At 40.9% G+C, this 23,089-nt stretch overlaps 1 protein-coding gene across 1 annotated transcript in view; it reads right to left on the bottom strand.

The window, feature by feature from the left end:
- Positions 1–23,089, bottom strand: part of KIAA1109 (KIAA1109 ortholog) — a gene marked incomplete at its 5' end in the record, with an annotated part of 180,806 nt that overhangs the window by 9,708 nt on the left and 148,009 nt on the right. The window contains 10 exons of the mRNA XM_018561118.1: positions 3,460–3,654; positions 4,988–5,191; positions 5,627–5,878; positions 9,949–10,166; positions 10,354–10,546; positions 12,670–12,827; positions 17,404–17,557; positions 19,293–19,550; positions 22,566–22,703; positions 22,794–22,973. Of these exons, the coding sequence (XP_018416620.1) occupies positions 3,460–3,654; positions 4,988–5,191; positions 5,627–5,878; positions 9,949–10,166; positions 10,354–10,546; positions 12,670–12,827; positions 17,404–17,557; positions 19,293–19,550; positions 22,566–22,703; positions 22,794–22,973 (1,950 nt within the window). The remainder of the gene's footprint in view (positions 1–3,459; positions 3,655–4,987; positions 5,192–5,626; positions 5,879–9,948; positions 10,167–10,353; positions 10,547–12,669; positions 12,828–17,403; positions 17,558–19,292; positions 19,551–22,565; positions 22,704–22,793; positions 22,974–23,089) is intronic.

Raw genomic sequence — 23,089 nt, 5'->3', positions numbered from 1 at the left:
TCACCCTAACAGAGCCCATTGTGCTCATCTTGCAGTAGACTGAAAGAAAGGATTTTCCCGGCTCCAGGGTAGAATTCTTGAGCCACCAAGTCAGGGAAAACCCGGTCTATGGGGTCAGAGGAATCCGTCTGTCCAAGGACTGGACTACCTTGTCTTACTACAACAGAATTTTGTGTTGTAGGGGCCTTTCGTGGAACTGGGCAAATGGGACTTCCTTGAAGGACTCTCATGCAGATGAGAAGAATCAGGAGACTCTTGCACTAAAAAGTCTGGGAGCAGAAAGTTTGAAGTTTTCATGGGGAAGAGAAACTTTGACTTAAATTGTGTCTAGGACTAGACCCAGATATTCCAAGCATGTTACAGAGCTGATTTCTGAAGGCTCAGGATCCAATCAAACCTCTGCTAGGTCTAGATGGTTAGGGCTACATTGTCCACCAGAACCTGTACCAACTTCCCGCAGGAGGTCTAGGTATTCCACAGTGGCATGTTCTGAGAACGCAGTAAGACTACTAGCACAGGAACCAGCACCTTGGCGAACACTTGAGGTGCAGAAGATAAAGTGAATGACAGGGCCAGAAACTGAAAGTAAAGTGAACCCACAGCAAAGCAAGTTATCACTGATGTGTTCAAACAATGGGGACATGCAGATATACGTCCTTGATATTCACAGAGGCTAGAAAGTCTCCCTGATGAACGGAGGCTATGACAGACCAGGTGAACCCTATGCAGATTTCTGAGCCTGAATGATGAAATTTAGGTCCTTCAGATCCAAGATGGGGTGGATGCACTCTTTTGGTGACAGTGAACAGGGTTTGGGTAGAATCCCTGAAATTGTTCTGCCATAGGACCAGGGCAATAACACCCTGCTCCAGAAGACCGACTAGGACTGCATGGAAATCTGCTAATCTATGTGGTGGCACAGGCAGGTTGGATTTGATGAACCAGGGAGGGCACTGTAAGTGAAACAAAGCTTGTAGCCAATGGAAACCACCTCCCACAGCCAAGCATCTGAGATGCAGGCTGTCCAAGTGTTCACAAAGGCCTACAGGCGTCAACCACTTTGTAGAGTGGGGATGCACTCTTATGCTAAAGAAGACTTATCTAACCATTTGGGGGACTTGGGAGTCCAAAAGTTGGAGTTTGGGGTTGTGAAGTAATTGGCCTCTCCCAAGGGGTGAGTCTTCCTAGACGGGCCCTAGCCTTCTGTTGTTGAGGAAGAGAAGTACTCTTAATGACGGTATCCAGGAAGGCTACTAAGAAGCGTACCCTTCAAAGGTCATGCCAAGCAAGCCGCCCAACAAATTTTTTGGCAAAAGAGGTTAGTTAACAAGAGACTCATATGGGAAATGGGGCAGAAGAACTACAACAACCCATCCACACTATAGCTCAAGGTTGCAGGCATGAGTTTCAAATCCTCTATAACCAAGAAATCAACTGTCATAGTGAGCAAATACCTTCTTATAGCCTTAGACAAGTCAGTCAGGGTCTGATAGATCAAGGTAACAGCTAAGACAGGTTGCAGTGCAGGACTTGCCAAGGACAACAGAGCTCTAGAAAGGGCCCACATTCACTTTTCGATGGGCTCCTTAAAGACAGGTGCTTTATCCACTGGGATGGTAGACGCTTTGTAAAGACCGGATGCTGCCAGATCCACTGAGGGGGCAGCCCACTCTTCTTCTCAAATGGGTACAAGACCGATAGGTGCTTGGGAAGTTCAAACATCTTGCAAGGATTTTTCCAGTCTTCATAAAGGAAGACTGATAATAGCATGTAGACCACAAGGTCTTGATGGCCTTAGAAACTCTAAAGGATTTTTCACTAGGGAAAGCACTGGTAGAGGACAGAGCTGATCATCAAGTGTTAGAGTAGTGTGAACCACATCAAAAAGAGCTGAAAAAGTCTCTTTCAGTTTGGGTGCAATAGCAAAAGACTGCAACTCCTCGGATACAGGTTTGTCTGTCATAGACTGAAGAGACTTGTCAGACAGAGTCTCAGCGGTTGAAGGCTCAGAGGCCACAGACAAATAAAATAAGATTTCTGCATGGTAAGGGCCAGAAGTTGGAATATAACATGAGTGCAAAAAATGAAAAAAGGGCCTCAGTCATGAAGGGGTTAAAGCCTCTACGGTCAGAGTCAGCATGCATCAGCACTATGTGACCCATGAAATTCAACATAACTGCAGCGAAATCCTCCTTGGAGAGGGCAGAGGAGGTGGGGCCCAACAGAGCTAGGGACTAAGCAGAGGCCAAAATTCCAGGCCACACTTTCACATCAGTGGGTGTGCTGCAGGAACCTGGTACAGCAGGATTGACTCCCTTGTATTTAAAATTAGACATGTTGCACCGCAGGGTAGGAGGCAAAGTAGCTTCAGGTAAAAGGCAAAGCCTCAGGTAATCACGACCCTGACTGCTTGCGAGACCCTGTAGGATCAGACATCAGGCAGTAGAAAAGGGCCAAGGATTGGAGTTCCACGTGGCTCTTCCAAGATGGAGCAGCAGCAGGAAAATGCCTCCTCAACAATGAATGGCAAGAAAGAGTGCTCAGTTGGCATCAGTGTTCAGTCCTCACCATTAATCCCTTCCACGGTACAAAGTGGGAATTTTAAAAGATGATCAGCCATCTCAACGACAAGGTAGCTCCTGGTGTTTGGCCTGAACGGCCTACTCACAAAGCGAGTCTTCAAAAACAGGGGAAGCGCTGAAGCAATGCCGTGGCTCTGGACCTGTAAACCGCTACATCTCTAACTTTTATCAGTATGTGTGGTCTGGAAAGTGCAACAAGCAGAACACAGTGCCCAAAAGATCACAACATTTAGTCCTGTGGGGTCTGGGTATGGCACTCCAAAGTCAAGATGAGGAAAGACCAATCAACATAGCTGCCTTGTAAATAGCAGCTCAAACAGCGATGTACCAAGAATATTAAAGAAGAAAAAAAAATTGAAGGATAAAGCTAGCAAAAAAGGTTAGACATTTTATCAGCAGAGCGGAACAAAAGACGTCCATCTTCCTAGTAGACTAGCAAAAATTGAGCATACTAGTAGTAGACGGGGTTATCTTGGGCTTGCCTACAATTTTTATTTTTTTTGCCAGTGTCCAATCCTCCTGTAGGTGGCAGTATAACCTGACAGTTCAAGACTTCCTGTGTACCTCAATGGACAAGATAGTAATACGATTACGAACGTATTCAATAGGACTACATAGTATAGCAAACTGTCAGTAGCTCATCTTTGACAAGTAGAACATTTTTAGTACTTATTTGGAACTTGGAGAAAAAATATTGGGGCTATTGTAAAAATATATGCTACATTAAACACGCCTTCTTGCCCTTTTAATCAGCTCCACCCCGTCATCTCTGCATTTCAGGTCTGAAAATAATCAAACAAGGATTTTTGTTTGCTATGCTTTTTTCCTGTAGCATAATGTACAAACATTAGCCCCATGATCTCTGCTGTACATGTACCTTGCAGGGTTGGTTCTTTTGGCTCTTGCACATGTATAGATTTAAAATCCAGTTGCATTCTGGGTAAAGCAAAGATTGTTTCTGTTTCATGGTTGTAACTGGATGCTCCCTGAAATCCACTCAACAGACTTGCATTTTTTACTGCTGTGCTGCTCTCTGCATTATTTGCATCAACATTCCGAAGCAAACTCAGTTCTACAGGAAAAGAAGACATGTGTTAGTTTGTAACTACTCCAATATCACAATGCATTTACAATTTTTCTTTTAAAGCCCGACTGAAGTCTTTTATAAATTTGCAGCACACAATTCCGGAGTGTACCAAAATAAGGCTATTCATGTCCTGCCCCTTATATCAGTGTAAAGGTGCCCATACACTTTACAACCATCGCAAGACCTTAGAACTTACAATCTGCCCATCTTGGACAGGCAGATCGTACTTGCGATGACCGTGCGCACACCGGCCCGTTCGGCATTTGTCTCCTGAGCATCATTCAAACCAGCCGAAAATCGTACGATTTTCGGCTGGTTTTCTAGCATGCTCCTAAGACAAAAGACGTGCGTCCGTACCGTAGAAACGGTCGCACGTCTTCATTCACACTGCACGATTCTCCTACGATCGTGGGATTTCCCGCGATTCTCATACGAGAATCGTGCAGTGTATGGGCACCTTAAGAATGCCCTATGCTACTAAGATAGCCTTGCCTCCCACCATTAGCCTGCAACTAAGGAACTCATTGTAAAAGCTTTCCTGACCTAATGTTGCTGAAGTGGTCCAACACGCTCCCAGCTAATGCAGAGCAAAGCTGAGGGAAAGCTAATGGTCTAACCTAGAGGGTGTTGGGTGTTGGACCGCTGCAGGCTGATTTACTGGAGTTGAGAATGTTCACTCAATATACAGTTGTGTGAAAAAGAAAGTACACCCTCTTTGAGTTCTATGGTTTTATGTATCAGGACATAATAAAAATCATCTGGTCATTAGCAAGTCTTGGAATTAGGTAAATACAACCTCAGATGAACAAGAACACGTTACATTTGACACCAAGTTTGACACCTTATTTATTTTACAAGCATAAAGCCAAAATGAAAAAGTTATGATGAAAAACTAAGTACACCCTTACTGCTTCCATAGAAATTAGAAGGTTCTGCTAATCAAATGTGCTGAAGTTCTGGCAGTTTGCTGCTCTGAAGCATTCAGGTATATGTTAACACCATGCCAAGAAGGCAAGACATCAAAAACTGAAAACTTTATTTATTTTTAGCCATCCACTGACAATTGTTCAGTTGTTTTTAAACATTCTTCAAGTAATAGTTTCATACATGCAACCCTCGCCAACAAAGCACTGATATTTTGCTGACTGCACTGACAATCTCTTTCAGAACTGAATTATACATAGTAGCTACAAAGTCACTTCTCTGAATTCCCATCTGCCATACTGCATTAAGCTGCACAGTATGGTTTATTGCAGTAATGAGGTAATGCAATCACATTGTACATCTGACAAACTGGAGACAGTTATACAAGACTGACCTTCATTTCTCATAGCTGTGACATAATTAAACCATTCCTTTACACTAGCGACGCCATGTGGTGGATTTTCATGCCTCCTCCTTGTTATTTTAGTAATTGTTGCCATAGGACTCTCCAGTGCTCCACAAGGTTTGGTAACCATAGTGTTATGACCGAGGTGAAAATCCAAAGTTTGCACAATATAGGTAGAGTGTTCGCTTGAACCTAATGAAATATAAACAAAAAATTGTTTAAGTAAATGATATATCCCACATCCATTTCCCGAAATGGCAAACTGAGTTTTAGTCAAACGTCAGCAGCTAAACCCTCATCTCACGCCATCACTAACCATTCCTTCTGCTAGCTAAGTGACACATAACTGACACTGGGCCACTGGGCAGTGATGTCTGACACCTTCTTTATGCTGTTAAACAGGTAAAGTGACAGCACCTACTGGGTTAATAACTGGGTCTCTGGGGACAGAACTTGAGCAAAGCTTTTCTTTCCTGACTAGTTCATATTCTGCAGCAATTTCAAAATGATCATTGACAAAGGAATTGTTTTATGAATTACTTTTCCCATTTAATTTAAAACAAATAGATGTGCAAAGGCAACCAGACCAGGAGGACATGTTATTTAAAAAAGCGATAGAGTACTCACCTTCTTCCCAAATCTTTTGCGCTTCAGTCCAAAATGCAATATTTGGCTCTTCCAAGTGAAACAATGCCCACGATTTAGAACGGAAATTGGGTCCATGAAAGCAGGCCAATGTCATGTGGTTGCCGTGTAGGCTCATTGAGCCCCCTAACTGAACAGTGTCTTCGGGCAAGGGGATCTGAAACAAGGATATGTGGCAGCCAGAGATTATCTTCAGTACTCCAGGCCAATGACGGTGGTGAGCTGCATCCAGCACTAAAATTCACAGAACACACATAAAAGTGAAATAAAAAAATGATCACGTGCAGCAATATTTGTTTGTTCAGTTTTACATTATACTATTACATCATAATGCTGGTTCCAGTCCATTACTGGTTTACAAACTTTGCTGCTTAGAAGCATATGCTGTTGTAAAGAATAAGTGCACCACACTGCTCCTTATACTGTATATGGTTGAACCATGTCTACAGTCCAGCTTGCGGCCCTAAAATTATCATTGCTATAGTTCAGGACCTTAAGGGAGACAAAAGCAATTGGCAGCGCAAACAAAGGAAGAGGAGGCAGGAAAGCCAGGTCACAATAATTAATAGGCAAGCAACAGGCATTTCACTGTTATATGAAAGACATTCTTTGCATCCCTTTACATGTACCTGGTCCTTGCTGGTCCCCACACAGATCATAGCACTACCAGATTTTAACTGGTAGGCAAATGCTTTGTAGATATGCCACTGAAAATAAACTGTTGCATGGCGATAAAATCACATTTTTATTGTGATTTTCATTTCTTAAATGTATCCACATTATGTTCAGTTTTTAAATTAAGGGCCCGTGTACAGGGGCTTTTGTTCACATCAGAACTGCTTTACTCCCCAATGGAAAATCAATAATAGCTTAATACACCTTAGGAGGTCAAATGCAAGTCAAGAAGTGTATTCAGATAGGATTCAGGAGCATCTTGAACTGATCTCAAATGCAAGCTAAATGCACCTGAATGCAAGCTTTATTTGCCATCGACCCAAGCCCTAAAAATATTTATATGTTTAACCATTTGATGACTGAGGTGTTTAACCCCCCTTCCTGTCCAGGCCAATTTTCAGTATTCAGCGCTGCAGTACTTTGACTAACAATTATTAGGCCTTGCAACACCAGACCAAAATAAATTTTATATCATTTTTTTGGACACATAGAACTTTGTTTTGGTGGTATTTAATTACCACTGGGTTTTTATTTTTTACTATATTAAAAGGAAAAATCGCCCAAAATGTAGAAAAATAACCTGTGTGCAATTTTTCATAGCTTAACATAGGGGGACTGTGTTAAGCTATGTAAAACTGCACATAAATAATCTTTCTTCATCAATTTAGGCCAAAATGTATTCTGCTACTTTTAGGCTAGCACTAATGGCAATCAGGAATGTGACGGACTGACAGGCTGGCACTGATGGCAATCAGGAATGTGACGAACTGACAGGCTGGCACTGATGGCAATCAGGACTCTGATGGGACTGGCAGGCTGGCACTGTGGCAATCAGGACTCTGATATTACTAGCAGGCTGGCACTGTGGCAAAATTTGTGCTGAAACAAGTGCTGATTTAGGCCCCATTCACACTGAGCGTTTTATCGTGCGTATTTGCCGCGTGATATCGCTCTCCAATGCAAGTCAATGGAGCTGTGCTCGTCGCTGTCGCTTGTGCGATTGTACTAAGCCCAATGCAAACATTTGGGCGATATCGCACAAAATGACAAACGCGCGGTTTACAATCCGCTCAGTGTGAATGGGGCCTAACACAGTATTCTTTCACTGTCAAGAAAGTCTCCTCTAACAGCTGAAAAGTGTGAGAGATGAGGAGAGAACGCTGGATACTGCAACATTGTTTACATTTAGTAATCTGCTGTGATTGGTCATAGCGATCACACAGAACAGAGCCGATTTCACTGGCTCTGCACCAAGCTGCTTAAACTACACTGTCCAATGGACAGTGTGTTTAAACTTGCTTACTTGTGCACGCACCAGGGGGTGCATGCGAGCAAGTGAAAAAAATTACATGTATTTACGTGAACCCGCTGGGAGCTGTCAGCCGTCCAGGCATTCCAGTTACGACAGCCGGACTACAATAGGTTAAATGTAAAGATAGATATTTCAGTATAATATGAAAAGGACAGATTGGGTTATAGAAGCTTTCCTATCTAATTCTAAGGAATTCAGGGATGTGTTCTTTCATATAACATTATGCAGAGACCAATTTGAGGGCAGACTGCTTTCAAAGGCAACAACCAGGAACTCTGACCTGGTAAAACAATCGATGATTCCGGTGCAGCTTTCAAAAGATGACAGAAGCAAGGGAAAAATCAACAAGGTTACACTAGTTTGCTTAATTTGTGTGAATAAATGTTTGTGTTTATAGAGCTCCTCCAGTGTTTCCCCAATTGTCTGTGTTATTTGCAGCATGATGATTTCTCCCTACAGTGAATTAGTCCTAGGGAAATTAGGTTATCGTACAGGACAAAAACATCTGGCTTGACTTCAATGGCAGAGTTCTGTGTGATGAGCTCCTCGGCTGACTGGAAAGACAGCAGCATATCTGGCCCGAATCCTGTGATAGGTGGCTGACTTGAGAAACTTCCAGGATTTCACGTATCTGGCATGAATCTAACAGTACTGGTTGACTGAGTTAACTTATGTGGCAGGAATCTACCAGCAACTGTTAAAAGTATAAAAATTATTTCAAATACACAGAGAACAGCATGCCCAGTATCATGGTAGACACTAGCAAAAAAATTATAATTTAGAAATGAAAGGTGTGGTTATCCTGAGCTGGCCAAAGGCTTTTTTTTGCCATTGTGCATTTCTCTTGTAGGTGGGCGTATAACCTCACAGTCTAAGAATTCCTGTGTCCCTCAATGGACAAGAAAGAAAAAAAAAAAGTAACATCAAATAAGGATATATCCATTATTATTTTATGCCCCCTTACGTGTAGCTCCCATTTTAAGTCACTGTTTGCCTTCATCTTCTTTATTTAGGTTCTTTTTAGTTAGCCTCATTTCAACCTGTAATTTGCCTTTGCATAACTCTTGGCTTATGCAAAGGCAATGGACAGTTTTGTTGCCCCACCTTTTCTGCAGCTGAATCTTTGGCCAGTGAACTTACACACCTCTTTTGGGAAGGGGTCTCACTCAAAGCAGCAGTAGTCTCCCTCTCCTGGAACTGTGTATTTTGCTCCAGGTTTCTGATCGTCCACCCTCATTCTGAGGTAACTGTTGGGCCCCGTGCCCAGATTTTTACATTTAAACAACACTTACAGAATCCACCAGAACAGGAATACTCTTTTTTAGTGCAGCGAAATGAAAAGTTCAAAACCGAAACGAAAACGAAATTTTAAAAAATGTCAGGCCGAAACTGAAAATGTTTTTTTATTTTAACTTTTTCAAATATTTTATTTTTATTTATTCTTTATAAACTTTTTAATTTTGTAATATTTATTTGTATCTATTTATTCGTTTTTTTAAATAAATATTTGTATTTTTTACTTTACTTTTAGGGGCTTCAGGGAAATATTAGGGGTCTAAACAGACCCCTCATATTTCCCTTTTAAAATAGAAAAAGAGATTGAGGACACAGATACAGACACAGATCCTCTATACTGAGTGTTCCTGTTCATTCATAACATGAGGACAGAGTATGTTTACTATAACCACAATCATGAATGAACACGAGGTGATGTAGATCACTTCCCATTCATTCATTCATAATTGAGGATATAGTTAACATACTATGTCCTCAATTATGTACAAACACTCAGCGATCACTGATCACTGAGTGTTTGCACTCGTCTCCTTCCTGACAGCTGTCACAGCAGGCTGAGCGAGCAGAGCTCAGCCTCCTGTGACATCGCTAGCTGTCTCCTCCCACACATCACTCTGCCTATCTGTGATAGGAGGCCGAGCGGTGTGGGAGGAGAGACGCCAGCCGCCCACAGCGCTCTCCTCCCGCAGCACTCGGCAGCCTGTCACAGTTTCTCTCCTCCCCGCTGGGACACAGATCAGCGCCCTGTGGGGAGGAGAGAAAGCAGAGATGCACCGATGTATCGGCCAGAAAATGGCACTTTCGACATCATGCGAAAAGTGCCATTTTCGGGAGATATGTTTCGGCGGCCGATATATCAGTGCATCCTTACTCTTTTTAGATAATTTCTTGCCACCTATTTACAATGTAAAGGCTCTACAGTATTTAAGTAACTACAACAATTAGCATAATTGTATGGTCAGGTGTAAATGTTTTAAAGGTTAAAAAAACAATTTAAACACAGTTAAGCTGTGATTCATACATTGCTCACGTGAATTCTTTTCAAGATTGGTGACCACAGTTTTCGGTGGAAGGTATTGTACTGGACCCCATGTAGATAAAGCTCGCTTGCTTGTGTCAAACTGCTGAGTGAAAAATTCTTGCAGCTTCATTCCTATCTTGATGAGGTCTGGAGTAGTAGACCGGGAGATCATTACCTGGAAAATATCCCATTGCAGGTCTCCATGGATAAATATGACACTAGAATAAAAAAATAGTATTACATACAGTTCACTTTCAACCATGATAATTAATATAAATTCCAATAACAGAACTTTAAAAGTTAATGAAAGTACTTTCAAAAGCAAAGCCCATAGTGATTATACATAAAAACCACTGATATATATGACAAATGCACTATGTATGAAGTGTGCACATTATAAGCTACCTTTTGTCAGAGATGCTTGTGTCCAGTGGCGTGTACAGGTTGACATTCCACTCATCCTGTAGCTTAAGGTCTGCATTGCTAAAGATCCCCATAAGGATGCTGGATCCCATGTAGTCCACACGAGCCTCAGTTGAGCCCATTGTGATTTGAATCTTATGGCTGGGCTGCTGGTTAGGGTGTTCTGAAATGTGAGCTAAATTGAAAAACACACATTTAATATGTAACCATCAACTTGTGTTGAAATTATATTCAAGGACAATTAACACAGAGAAAGTAAATGTTGCTTTTCTTTTATGCATACAAATGGAACACAGACTTATGTTTTCTATCCTGTAATATGCTAAAATCATTTTCATTTAACCCCCATGTAGACCCTTGTTAGATAAAGTAGTTCTAGCTACATGGCACCCCATGCATCCTACACCCTTTATTGTTTTTAGGTAAGGGAGTTTTAATGTTGGAATGTAAATACTGTGGACATTCCATTCAGACACACTGAACAGTTTTATATCTGCATGCATCCGAAGCAATGATAGGCTTTTAAGACAATATAGGCAGCCTCTAGGCTTTAATTAAGGTCTGGAGCACAGCAAGCTCCACACTGAGCTCTGACGGGCCTGTGTCTTGTGCTCTAGGGCTCTAAAAAAGGCAGCAGAGAAACCGAAAACACTAGCACTAGTCTTATGCTGGCCATGCATATGATAAGATATCAAATGATCATACTTTAACCCTTTCGCTGCCAAGCCCTCCTGAACATTTTGCAACTTAGCTGGCCACGCCATTTTTGCTATTTTTCCCATTGATATGATTGTCAACTGCTGCGTTGCTAGCGTTTGTAAAAGACCCCCCAAACCATATATTTTCTGAAAGCACAGGTCGGTACAATAAAAAGATGGTGCTACTAAATTTGTAGGCCCTGCGATAATTGCGTTAATGTTTCTCAAATTAATATTAAACCAATAAAAATACACAATTCAATTGATAAAGCCCTAAAATCAGTATCAGCGCACAAAAAAAGTTATTTTCTGACTAAATCTAAAAGATAAAACTGTATTGAGTTAATAAATAACAAATATTTGAAAATTTGAAATTGCGCCATTTTGCGAAAATTAAAAAAAATGAAGAAACGCAAAACTGTAAATAAGTGATTTATGTTAAAAATCGTTTTTGCGCTGTGTTGGTGTTTGTGTTGTGATAAAATGATATAGGCGTATATTTCATTGCAACACAAGGTATCACAACGCACAGCAATGCGTCACAAAGCTTTGCCATGTGTTGCCGCAGTTAAAATGATGTTTTTTCAAAACGAAAAAACAGATGCACTGTGATGCGTTCTAACAACGCACTGCAGCGCATGTGCATGGCGTACACCACAATATGGTACATGTGTATGTTATGTGTGTTGCGGTGGAGGGGGGTTTGTTTGTGTTTTTTTTTGTTTTATTAGTTTTTTTCCCATGGGGGGGGGGGGTTGTGCTTTTTTTACACATTTTTTTATAATTATTTTTTCACATTTTTTTAATTTTAATTACTGTTGGGGGGGTTTCGGGAAATATTAGAGGTCTAAACAGACCCCTGATAAAATCATGAATGAATAGGATGTGATGTAAATCACATCCTGTTCATTCTTAACTGGGGACACATAGTGCTATGTGAGCAGAGTGATCACTCCGGTGTTTGTCCTTCACAGAGGATCTGTAAATATCAATGATATTTACCGATCTCCTGCTCGGCCACGCACACAGCTGCTGTCATCCCCGGAAACTCAAGGCTTGTGAGCCACTGATGACAGCCATTAATTTAAAGGGCACAGTCTGGGGAACAGTTCTGATATAAGTTCATGTTCATGGAGCTTATAGCAGAACTGTAAATGCCAGCTCCGTATGGCATACTGACCTGGCCAGCTGGGAACAGGTTTGTTCCGCCGTATGCAGCTGGCAGGGAAAGGGTTAAAACTTAAAACTGCCTTTAGCTTGAAAAACATAATTTAAAAGAACATAGAAATAGTTTGTTTTCCCCCCATAGAAATGTAAATGATTATTTACTGATAATTGAATTGCTCATTCAGGGTATCCAATTTCTAAGAGCTGTAATTATTTAACTATTTTAATATTACTAATATTAATGATTAGCCTAAGTTTTCCATGCTGTAGAAATCTGGGAAGGGTGTGTCATATGAGCAGGCATGGTGAGCCTTGCTGAAAACAAACAGAACAGAAACACAATACAACAACACAGGAACATAATTAGAACTAATAAATAATAAAACAATTGGGGAACTGCACCAAGGCTATAACACAACACATGAATACTTACCAACCATTTCCAGAGTGTTTACATCTATCGTTCCACCCACAACTCCACCTCTGGAATCCAGCTGAGACCTCCCCAGCCCAACAGACATGCTGATTTCTCGATCCCTGTTACTTCCCACAGACAAGCGTCCTTGGCTTTTTAAACCACTTGTAGTCCATCTGAAAACAGACAAAATAGACACCACTCACTACATTAGTCATTATTTCAATGATATCTAATAATATATCTAATCAACTAGCTAAGTGCGATTAGAGAAATTTGGGTTGCATGGATTTTGTTCTTACCGTAAAATCCTTTTCTTGGAAGTCCACGGAGGGACAAAGCTATGAAGAATTCTGAGACAAAAGGTTATGCTGCTGCCTCCAGGAGAAACAGACACTAGGCAAAACATTTTGAAGCCTGCCACTTTAAGGAAATTACCCTTTCCACCTCACACCTGCCAGTTGTAGTAAGCAGTTTAAAAGGAGGGGAGAGAGCAGTGTTCCTCAATGGATTCCGAGAAAAGGATTTTACGGTAAGAACAAAATTCTATGTTCTCTATCGTCCATTGAGGAACACAGTTCTGAAAAATTCTGAGATGTAGGAAAGTTCAAAAGTCTAAAACAGAGGGGCAGGCACCATAAAAACTAGAAGAACCAGTTCAAATACTCAAGCAACCCCCCGAATAATTTTTTGTCAAAGCTAGAATCAGAAAGGCAGAAACAACTTAAAACTATAAAACTTAGCAAAAGTGTGAACAGAAGAACAAGTTGAGGCCTTGCGATTTGAGTAAAAGAAGCTTGATTCTGAAATGCCTAAAAAAAGTACTAATTTCCCTAGTGGAATGAACAGAAGCAGGAAAAGAAGGAGCCTTAACTTGCAACTCATTAGTTTGACTGACAACCTGACAAATCCAAATAGTGGAACTAGAAGATGAACAACCTTTTCTAGAAGCTTCAGGTAGAACAAAAAAACGAATCTGAACGCCTAAAGCTAGCTGTGGCTGACAGATAATCTCTAACAGCCTGCACAACATCGAAATAATGAAGAGAAATTTCCTTAGGATGAACAGGAGCTGGACAAAGTGAAGGTAAAACAATGTCTTCATTTAAACCTGCGGACAAAAACCTGTTTGAATAACAAAGACGAAGAAATGACGAGGGTAGGTTTAAGCTGAGGTTTTGTAGAAAAGATAATACTATGTTCAAATCCCACTGAGGAAGAGAAGACCTAACAGGAAAAGCTACACTTGCAACTCCCTGAATACAAGAGGAGATTGAAAAAGGACCGACAAGGCAGATATCTGACCCTTTATGGTACTTAGAGCTAAACATTGATCTACCCCAAGTTGAAGGAAAGACAAAATTCACAATATAGAAAAAGCACGTAGGGGGAAAACCCCATGGATTCACACCAAACAAAATAAACCTTCCACGTGCGGAGATAAAATTTTACAAGTAGATCTACAAGCATAAGTCAGAATAACAGAATCATAAATTGCTTTGTCTTTCAGCTCTGGGGTTTTAACAGCCAAGCTGTTGAAGCCATTGACCAAGAAGGGGGGTGGAAGATTGAGTCCTGGCCGTTCTGGAAGAAGTCAAGAATCATCTGCCAACAGGCGAAACAAATCGGCATACCACACCGCGCTAGGCCAATCTGGAACGGTGGAATTAATTCCTTAGTGTTCTATTCTGCAAAGCATACAAGGCAATTGTGTCTTTGGAGGAAAGACATACCGTAATTTTCGCTCCGTAAGACGCACTTTTTTCCCCCCAAAAGGAGGGGGAAAATGTGCCTGCGTCTTATGGAGCGAATCCCGACCCTCGAGACATGCAGTTTCGGGCGCTGGGCGAGTAGTAGGAGCCACTGCTCGTTTAATACAAGTGATCTAATGAGATCACAAGTATTGAAAACGAGCAGCGGCGATCAGTAGCAGGAGCCACTACTCGTTTAATACGAGTGATCTCATTAAAACCGAGCAGCGGCGACGATCGAGATCACCATAGAGCAGACGAAGAACGGACTTTCTTCGTCTGCTCTGTGTGATCACTGAGACCGTGGAGCTGTAATCACAGCGCCACCTGTCTCAGCGGTCACTAACTGCAGCTTCTGTCATAGAAGCTGTGACAGAAGCTACGGTCTGTCGAGTGCTCCATAAGGCGCGCCGGACCTCCCTGCGTCCTATGGTCCGGTGCGTCTTATGGACCACAAAATACGGTACATTAGTGTGTACTGATCCCACAGATCTACCCACCTGCACCATTGGATCCCTCACTGTGGACACAAATATGTCCACCTTCTTATGACGAGAAGCCGGAAGATCCACATTCAGCATTTCAAAGTGGGGAGAAAGTTGTCGAAACAACTCTGGATGGAGAGACCATTTGTCAGGACTCAGACATTGTCTGCTAATAAAGTTTGCCTGCCGGTTTTCTACTCCTGGAATGTGCACCGCTGAAATGTTAAATTGCATCTTTTTGTGAAACGGTAAAATAAAGGAACGCAAAACTGTAAATAAGCGACTTATGTTAAAAATAGTTTGTGCACTGTTGGTGTTTGTGTTGTGATAAAATGATGTAGGCGTACATTTAATTGCCACTCAGCAAATCAATGCGTCACAAAGTTTTGCCATGCACTGCCACAGTTAAATTAATGTTATTTTAAAAAGAAAAAAAATCAAGCACTGTGATGTGTTCTAACAACCCGGCTCCAGGTAGGGAGGAGTGGCTTCAGGTGGCGGCAGGGGGGTACCTGGATTTTATGTTAATAGCCGTCATCAGCGGCTGACCCTACCTCGTGAATGCGAAACGTTCCTGCGTTAAAAAAAAACCTGGCTTTTAGCTGGCACCTAGATTCAAAGCAAATTCGTCAAGCCCTGCCTTATGGTATATCTCGGCATTACTGTCGAGTTCCACCCAGCTGCGTGAGTGACAGCGGGATCTGCCTATCCAGAGGCAGAGCCAGCTGTGCCTGCTCCTCCCCTGTCCATTCCTCCAGTCAGCGCTGGAGGATCGGAGCGGGGAATCCCTGCAGAGTTCTGTGACTGACAGTCACCGCTCTCTGCAGGGACATGATCGAGAAGTGAGTGAGCGACGGTATGTGTTCGCTCACTTCCCGATCTATTGAGACAATGTTTGACAGTTTCATTGTCACACGTCGGCTCGAACTATGAGGTTAAGTGATTTTCACTTACCTCATAGTTCTCCTTTAACTCAGCTGACTACTTTAAAGTAGAACAAGTTTACCTTATCAACTTTTTGAAAGTGGTCCTGTCATAAGAAAAAATGACCGGGTTTCAAGAGTAGCAGCAGGACTTATGCTTATATAAAGTAAAAAGAAAGAAAAAATGTAAAAGTATAATGAGCAAATGTTTACATTTGTGTTTGGCTTGTGTTTGCACAAGAATTATACATTTCACAAGAATCACGCTCTTTTTGATCATGGCCACTGTCACAGTGCAGCCATAAAAATATCCTTTATTTTTTGGCCTGTCATAGGATATCCTAAGCCAATTCATTTCTTTTAGTGAATACGGTCTGAAAGGTAACAAAATCTACACAAACTTGTTAGCTAGAATGTGTTAATTAAATCAGATGTGGGTTTGTTGTGCTTCCCCAGCAGGGAACCATTTACCAATGTATATTCGTCCTGAAGTCTCTAGACAAAATGTCTCTGGGTGAGTTTTGTCAACAGAGGGAAAAGGTGTCACCTCACCTTGTGTGTATTTCAATGTTCAAAATGCTTAAAAAAAGGTCATATCTCATAACTCCTTTCCCATACATGATATGATCGTAGAACCTACAGGGAAAGAATGGTGGCACAAGGGCTTGATACCAGACATTAGAGGTTTACCATACAGTATGGCAGAATTCTGATAATTGGGTCTCTTTAAGGTATTTCTGGTTCTGTTAGCTGCAGAGTGCCGGAGTTTGGACTCTGCGGATAGCAGAACAATAGCTGGAACCAGAGTCATCACTTTCGGATCCATAGTCCATAACTGCAAACAGTTATGAGGGTTCCAAGGTGTTGAATAGAAAAATAACCCAGGTGTTAAATTCCCTCTCCAGCCCCCTTCCATCTGATTGGCTGATCTCAGGGGGTGGGAACTGGTCTTGATCTCCATAGTATAATAATGGAAAAATTGTCACATTCAAGGGGTCCATTCACACATGGGAGTGTGTCTACGTTTTTCTATCCAACCCCCGGAAGCAGGATTAAGCATAATCTCTGTAAGTTTTATTTTCATACTGTTTGCTTGTATGTGTCTCACCTTGTAGCATCTTATTTTTGTAACTTTGTGTAACTATCTTTTTCTATGCGCTGCCCGTCCAGGGTTATTAAATATAAAATAATAAGTTGGTTTTGGATTGCTCTAAAAGAATGCACAAATCTGAAGAGACTGTTGTGTGTCTGGTGCCACAGGACCGAGGATCAGGTGAATATATCTTTTTTATTTCCGCTCCAAGCATTTAACCCTTGCAGGGCAGTGGTAGCCCATTTGCCAGGGTTAATTTTAATAAATCCTGGTGTTCTTTTTTAAGTCCTTAAAGGAGCTCTAAACTTCACCCTACTAAAAAATGTATTTTAATTACTGCCGGTGTCCCAGTAGAGGGATTTCCTCTTTCTGTTCTGTCTTCCACCATTAGAAAAGAAAGCAAAGGGAGGGGGTTCCCCCCACTTCCTGTTTAGTCTGATACCTTTAGGAACAAAATTAGAAGCAAATTGAGATGCATACAAGGAAGCGTTTGAACCTACGTTGTATTTCCCATTACATTGCTCATATTCATTTGAACATTCAGCTGCTTCAGATTAATTGCAAACACAACCAGAGTTTCCCAAGGTGACCCCTGCTGGCTGGATGGTTTAGCAGCTTTACTGAAAGATGGTGTTGAAGTCTTGGTCACAGAATCTGAAAAAGAGAAAACACACATTTAGGATTCATTCACACTTAATACTTGCATTTTTGTCCTCTGTATGCAGAGGAAAATCTGTCAGGCTAGATGCTGTGTTTATGCCTCTAGGTGCATTAGATAGCTCGGGGGGAATTTATCAAACTGGAGCAGACACAATTTGGAGCAGCTGCCCATGGCAACCAATCAGCATCTCTCTTCCGTTTGCTCAGTTAAGATTTGAAAATTAGAGATATAAGCTGACGGGTTGCAATGCAACCCACCCCTTCCCCGTGTGTTTCTCCGTCTCTTTCAATTCAGTGAGTCTCCGTCTCTTTCTTAGATTTGATGCACAAACTAATGTTGGATGTAAGTTCACCAGTATGAGAACACACAATGAAATTACTGTTTAAAGCAACAGACATTTGAGAACAAGAGAAAACCTGTCATTGGTGTATATTATATTTAACCCCTTAGTGACACAGCCTCAGAAAATGTTTTTGCTTCTGGGGTCCGGAGCAATTTTGCCATTTTTGCTATGTGTTTAACCGTAATATCCATCTTCATCATGCATTACACCTACACATATATACCATTGTTTAAAGAACAAAATGGGCTTTAATTTGATGGGACATATGCACATATAAAGTCTTATTTTTTTAAATAAAAAATCCAAAAACAAAATGGAAAAAAAACCAACAAATTTTTCACAGCTGTGGCAATAAAAAAAATAATGTGTAGATAATTAGTGTCACTAACAGAAAGTAATTCAGAATAAATTATTTTATTTGTCCTGATTTATAGGATTTATAGGGTATATCATATGTCTGGGATTTTAGTCTATTTTGGGAGTTGTACTTTGTGACCTATAAGGAATTAAATACAATTTTAGCGTGGAACAATTTAAGAATGTGGTATGTTTATCTTTAATAGCCTCCTTGGCACTATATTTTCTTATAATTATTTTATTAAACACATTTTTTAAATACTTTTTTCAATGTATAAAAATGTTAAAAACGTATTTTTTTTATTGTTAAAAGTAAAAAAAAATTCCAACTAGGGGACATTAACCATTTTTTTTTTTTATTTACAAGGGCTTTGATACTTAGTATTTCTGAGAAGAATACAGTATTCTCCACAGAGATACTTTGTATCACTTTTGTAACACAGCATGTTAGCGGTTTACAAAACAGTGATCAGCTGCCGGCTGTGTGACTGTCACAGCTCTACGATCAGTGATCAGCTCTCACTGTGATCACAGGACTGTTTCCCCATAATCTGCTGTTAAGGGTCTGCCTCGGACCCTGAGGGACCCATCAACACAGCAGCAACTCAATGAGCTGCTGGTTTCTTTATGGACCACTGCTCATTGTATCAATTGACATATATATATATATATATACACATACACACATATTGCAGTTTTATAGACCATAGTTCTTGTGACTGTATTAGTGTTCTTTTTCCTTTATTTCACTTGGTGATGCCTTCCTAGGGTGACAACACTTACTTTATACTTTTAATGGTATATCTAACAGATCAAAAGAGCAAATAAGAAACGTTCATTGTTAGAGTGTACATACACTTTAATACTTGGTGCGCACTATTAGACTTTTAAGGTAAGGAAGTTCCAAAAGCAATTAAAATATACAAAAAAAGCCCACAGCAATTAATCATCAATGAAGCAAAAGAATTGCCTACAGTTATGTACAAATGTGTTTAAAAAAAACAATTAACTACAATAAAAGTACAAACCTCTGCGTGGCACAGAGGAGTCTGAGACACTTCTAGATCTGGTTACAGCAGGTGATTTTAAGGAGTGTGATGCTATTCCAGGAGACATGCTGTTGTTTGTAGCGTGGTCACTGAAAACATTGGGCGACTGTGCCATGTGAGTGAAGGAGGCCGACTGACTGGGCTGCTCCCAGGTCCTGCAATATGCTTTACGAGAAGATTCAGGGGAGATATGCTGATTCACTCCTTCAACTGAATCAGGAGTCCCAGGTCCAGAGGCTAATGAAAGCAGAATTAATTAAAATCCAGTTATTAGCTAGCATCAAAAAGTTTTTAAAAACTTAGCACAGCAGTAAGTGAGTGGCTTCATAACATACATTTTAATATTTGGCCAACTTTTATCCCTACCGCATGTCTCTATTTTAGCCAGGTGACTGCAAATATTTGACACATCTTAAAATAACTGTCACTTTTGAATGCTTATCCATGTGTTTTAGCTTTGAGAATTAAGACTAGTATTTGTGATCTCTTTCTCAAAGAACAATTTCCTTATTACCTTAATGTAGAGTGATGAAAGCTCTTAACAAAGAAAAATTGTATTTTTGTATACATAGTCAAATCTTTTTTCTTGGAGTCCATTGAGAGACACAGCTTAATGGAAAAGCAAGCAAGGGTATACTACCGCCTATAGGAGAAGTGCACATAAGGAACATAGAAACTGTAGCCAAGTCCCCTAGAGGCTATAACCTCTCCCACCTCACACCAGCTCAGAGTTAGCAAGCAGTTCAATGGTTCATGGATTCTTGCAGCGGGGCCCTGAGGTCACTAGTAACGCCACTGGTAGAGGCTAATAAATAAACAAGTTCAGCGTACCACACTCGCCAAGGACATTCCAGAAAGTATGGATCTCTCCATAGACCAGATCTGAATAGACAGATTGCCCAGAACTCCACTCCAACCCAGAAGGCTGGCATCCGTTATGACAGTCTTCCAACGTAAGGGAAGAAAAAACCCTCCATTAAAAAAGCAGAGGCCAGCATGATAGACAACTTGAATTGAGGCAGTAACCAGCTAATCTTGTCCAGATAAAGACTGGACTGGTTACACACCATGAGGATGTTCCACTGTAAGGTTATGGAGTGGGATTAAGCAAACAGAATCACTTCAAAGGTGGATACCATCATTCCAAGTGATCACATGCAACTCTGTAGAAACAAGCTTCTAGTTTAAAGTTGCCAAACCTGACTCTATCATCTTTTCCTGTGGTAGAAAGACTTGGCTTGAATGGTATCCAGGAGAAGGCCAAAGTACTCTTAGCAATGTGACAGAATCAGAGATGACGTTTCAAAGTTCAGGAAATCCTCTAGGATCTGCATCACAATTGACACATTGGAATCCAATGCCAAAAAGGTCTGTTTGCACAGCAGCAGATCATCCAGATATCTGGAATACCTCTGAAGCAAAGAAGACTCAGAACCGGTGTAAAGACCACAGGCTGAAGGGAAGGGCCACAAACTGAGTGGTTGTCGTCAACTGTAAAGGGAAGATATCACTAGTGACCTGGAAAGAATGTATAAATACACTTGCTTTCTGTTGTTGGATGCTAAGAAGTCTCCACAATAAAGGGAAGCAATAACAGACCAAATACATTCCATTGAAAACTTTTGAGAATGTCCAACGGCATTGAGATGCTTTAAATGTAGAATCGGACAAATGCCGCCTTGGGTTTTAGATCTGTGAATAGGTATGTGTAATGGGATTGATAACCAAATGATCCAACAATCCCTTAAAAGATAAAAAGGATACAGGATAGGAAAATGATGACCTGCTCTTGATCATTATTTTTGTGTAACTCCTATCTCCTGTTGTGACCTTCTAGATTTTACCAAGCAAAGAGCCAAAAGATGGTCTTCCATTAAGGTAGACACAACAAGGCCTTCTTTCACTGTTCCTCCACCAACTATCACCAGAGCGCCCTGCTGATCTGAAAAGAAGAAATGGTTACCTAAGACATACCTTGGCTAAAAGTCAGCGCCGCGTCGCACATAAAGTTTAATATGACGATCATATGGTCAACACAATCAAAAAGTTCAGTGTTAATACAAGTAGTTGATAAAATAATCTGAATAAGGGGTGATGAGGAAACACCTTGGTGGAATGTTTAGCTCTATGAGAACTGATCCCAGTCCACGGTAGAAAAAGTAACAGTGGAATCCTTGAATATGAAAGTGGGATTCACAACATCAATTAGAAAAGAAACATATGGTTTCTGTTTTAGTGAGACAACTGCTGACTGAAATTAAGCTAGTGGGCTCTCCTCCTACAATCAGGGGGATCCACCAACGGAGTAAGAAAACCTTGCCTGACAGATGAAAAAACTTCACCTGAGGAATAAACACCCAAGAAAGAAAAAGAAGTTTCAGAACGTGCTGCTGATGCAGGCGGTTTGACTGGGATTTGTAACAAGTGCAAAAAGGCACAATGTATTCCCGTGCCAAACTCAGCCTTGGACAAAATTCACATTAGGTCCAGATAAAGGGTTATACACAGCCTATGACCAAAAGGGGTGAATACCATTAAAAAACAACAAAAAAACCCCCCTAGGAATACCACAGACCTGAGCCTAGATTTAGTGCACCAGGGATTATCTTTAGCAGCAATGATACTGTGACCATGTGTTTCATCAATCAGCTCCAGGGAACACCAGAACAGTGTCTTTGCTAGAAGCTGGACTTAAGTGCAGATAACAGAACATAGTGATGAGCAATACAAACAGGAAGTAGCTGGCACATTAGTAAAAGTTGAACACAGTAAAGATTAACCATTGCTCTGCTGATGTTACAGTATTATCACGTTACATACTATGAATGCATGTGTGGCAGATGAGACCAAAGCTGTAAAAGTGCAGAAACCACATCTTCCCAGGTTCCACCTATAAGCAAGGCACACATTGGGCAACAGTACAATACAGGAATAAAACAGGATATTAATTAAAGCAACCAGTAGGTGTTGATAGTAGAAAACAATAGCAAAGAGGAAGGGAACATCCATTCTTCTATGAACACTAAGTGTAACTGAGCAGGTGTGAGGCATCAGGGGTTTTAACTTCTAGAGGACTGCCTTTCAGTCTGTGCCTAGTGTCCATTTCTGCTGGCGGCAGTATAGCCATTGTTGTCTATTATCCTTAAAGCTGTGTCCCTCAGTGAATGATAGAGACCATTATTTCCCATCATCACATAAGGATTATAAAAGTTTACATAGTATCCAGAGCTACGTATTAACAGGGCAACTTACCAGGCACATTTATAGTCTGATCACCAAGAAAGAGACGTCTAGCGATGCTTCTTCTATACCACGCCCTTGGAAATGCTAAAATTTCACTAAGCCGACGCATGTCATACTTGAAAGAGGCCGAGCCGATATCACAGACAGCTAAATGAAGGAAAAACATAAATGAACTTAATTACAAAGCCTTACAGCAGTTAGCTGTAAAATATAAAATATTGGCATAAAATGTATTACCTGAGATGTTTATTAAAGTAGTATCCATTTTGCTAGCAGCTTTGTTAGCAGACACGGTTTCAAAGAAAGAATTACCACCAGAACGTCTCATTCTGGACAAACTGACCTTGACAAATTCCAAGTTGATACTGAGAGAGTCTTTGCGGCCTGTCACTGATGTGGGCTCTTCATCCACATGTCCTACAAGTGATTATTAAAGCGACATTAAACCTACAGGTTTTTTAATGGGAGCCAGAGTTGCTACAAAATACAAAAAATTTTCTATTATTATTATTTTTTTAAATTTCCTCATTCCT

The sequence above is a fragment of the Nanorana parkeri genome, unplaced genomic scaffold (assembly GCF_000935625.1).
Source record: "Nanorana parkeri isolate BGI_ZX_2015 unplaced genomic scaffold, ASM93562v1 scaffold501, whole genome shotgun sequence".
NCBI lineage: Eukaryota > Metazoa > Chordata > Amphibia > Anura > Dicroglossidae > Nanorana > Nanorana parkeri.
This window is presented reverse-complemented; position numbering and strand designations above follow the sequence as displayed.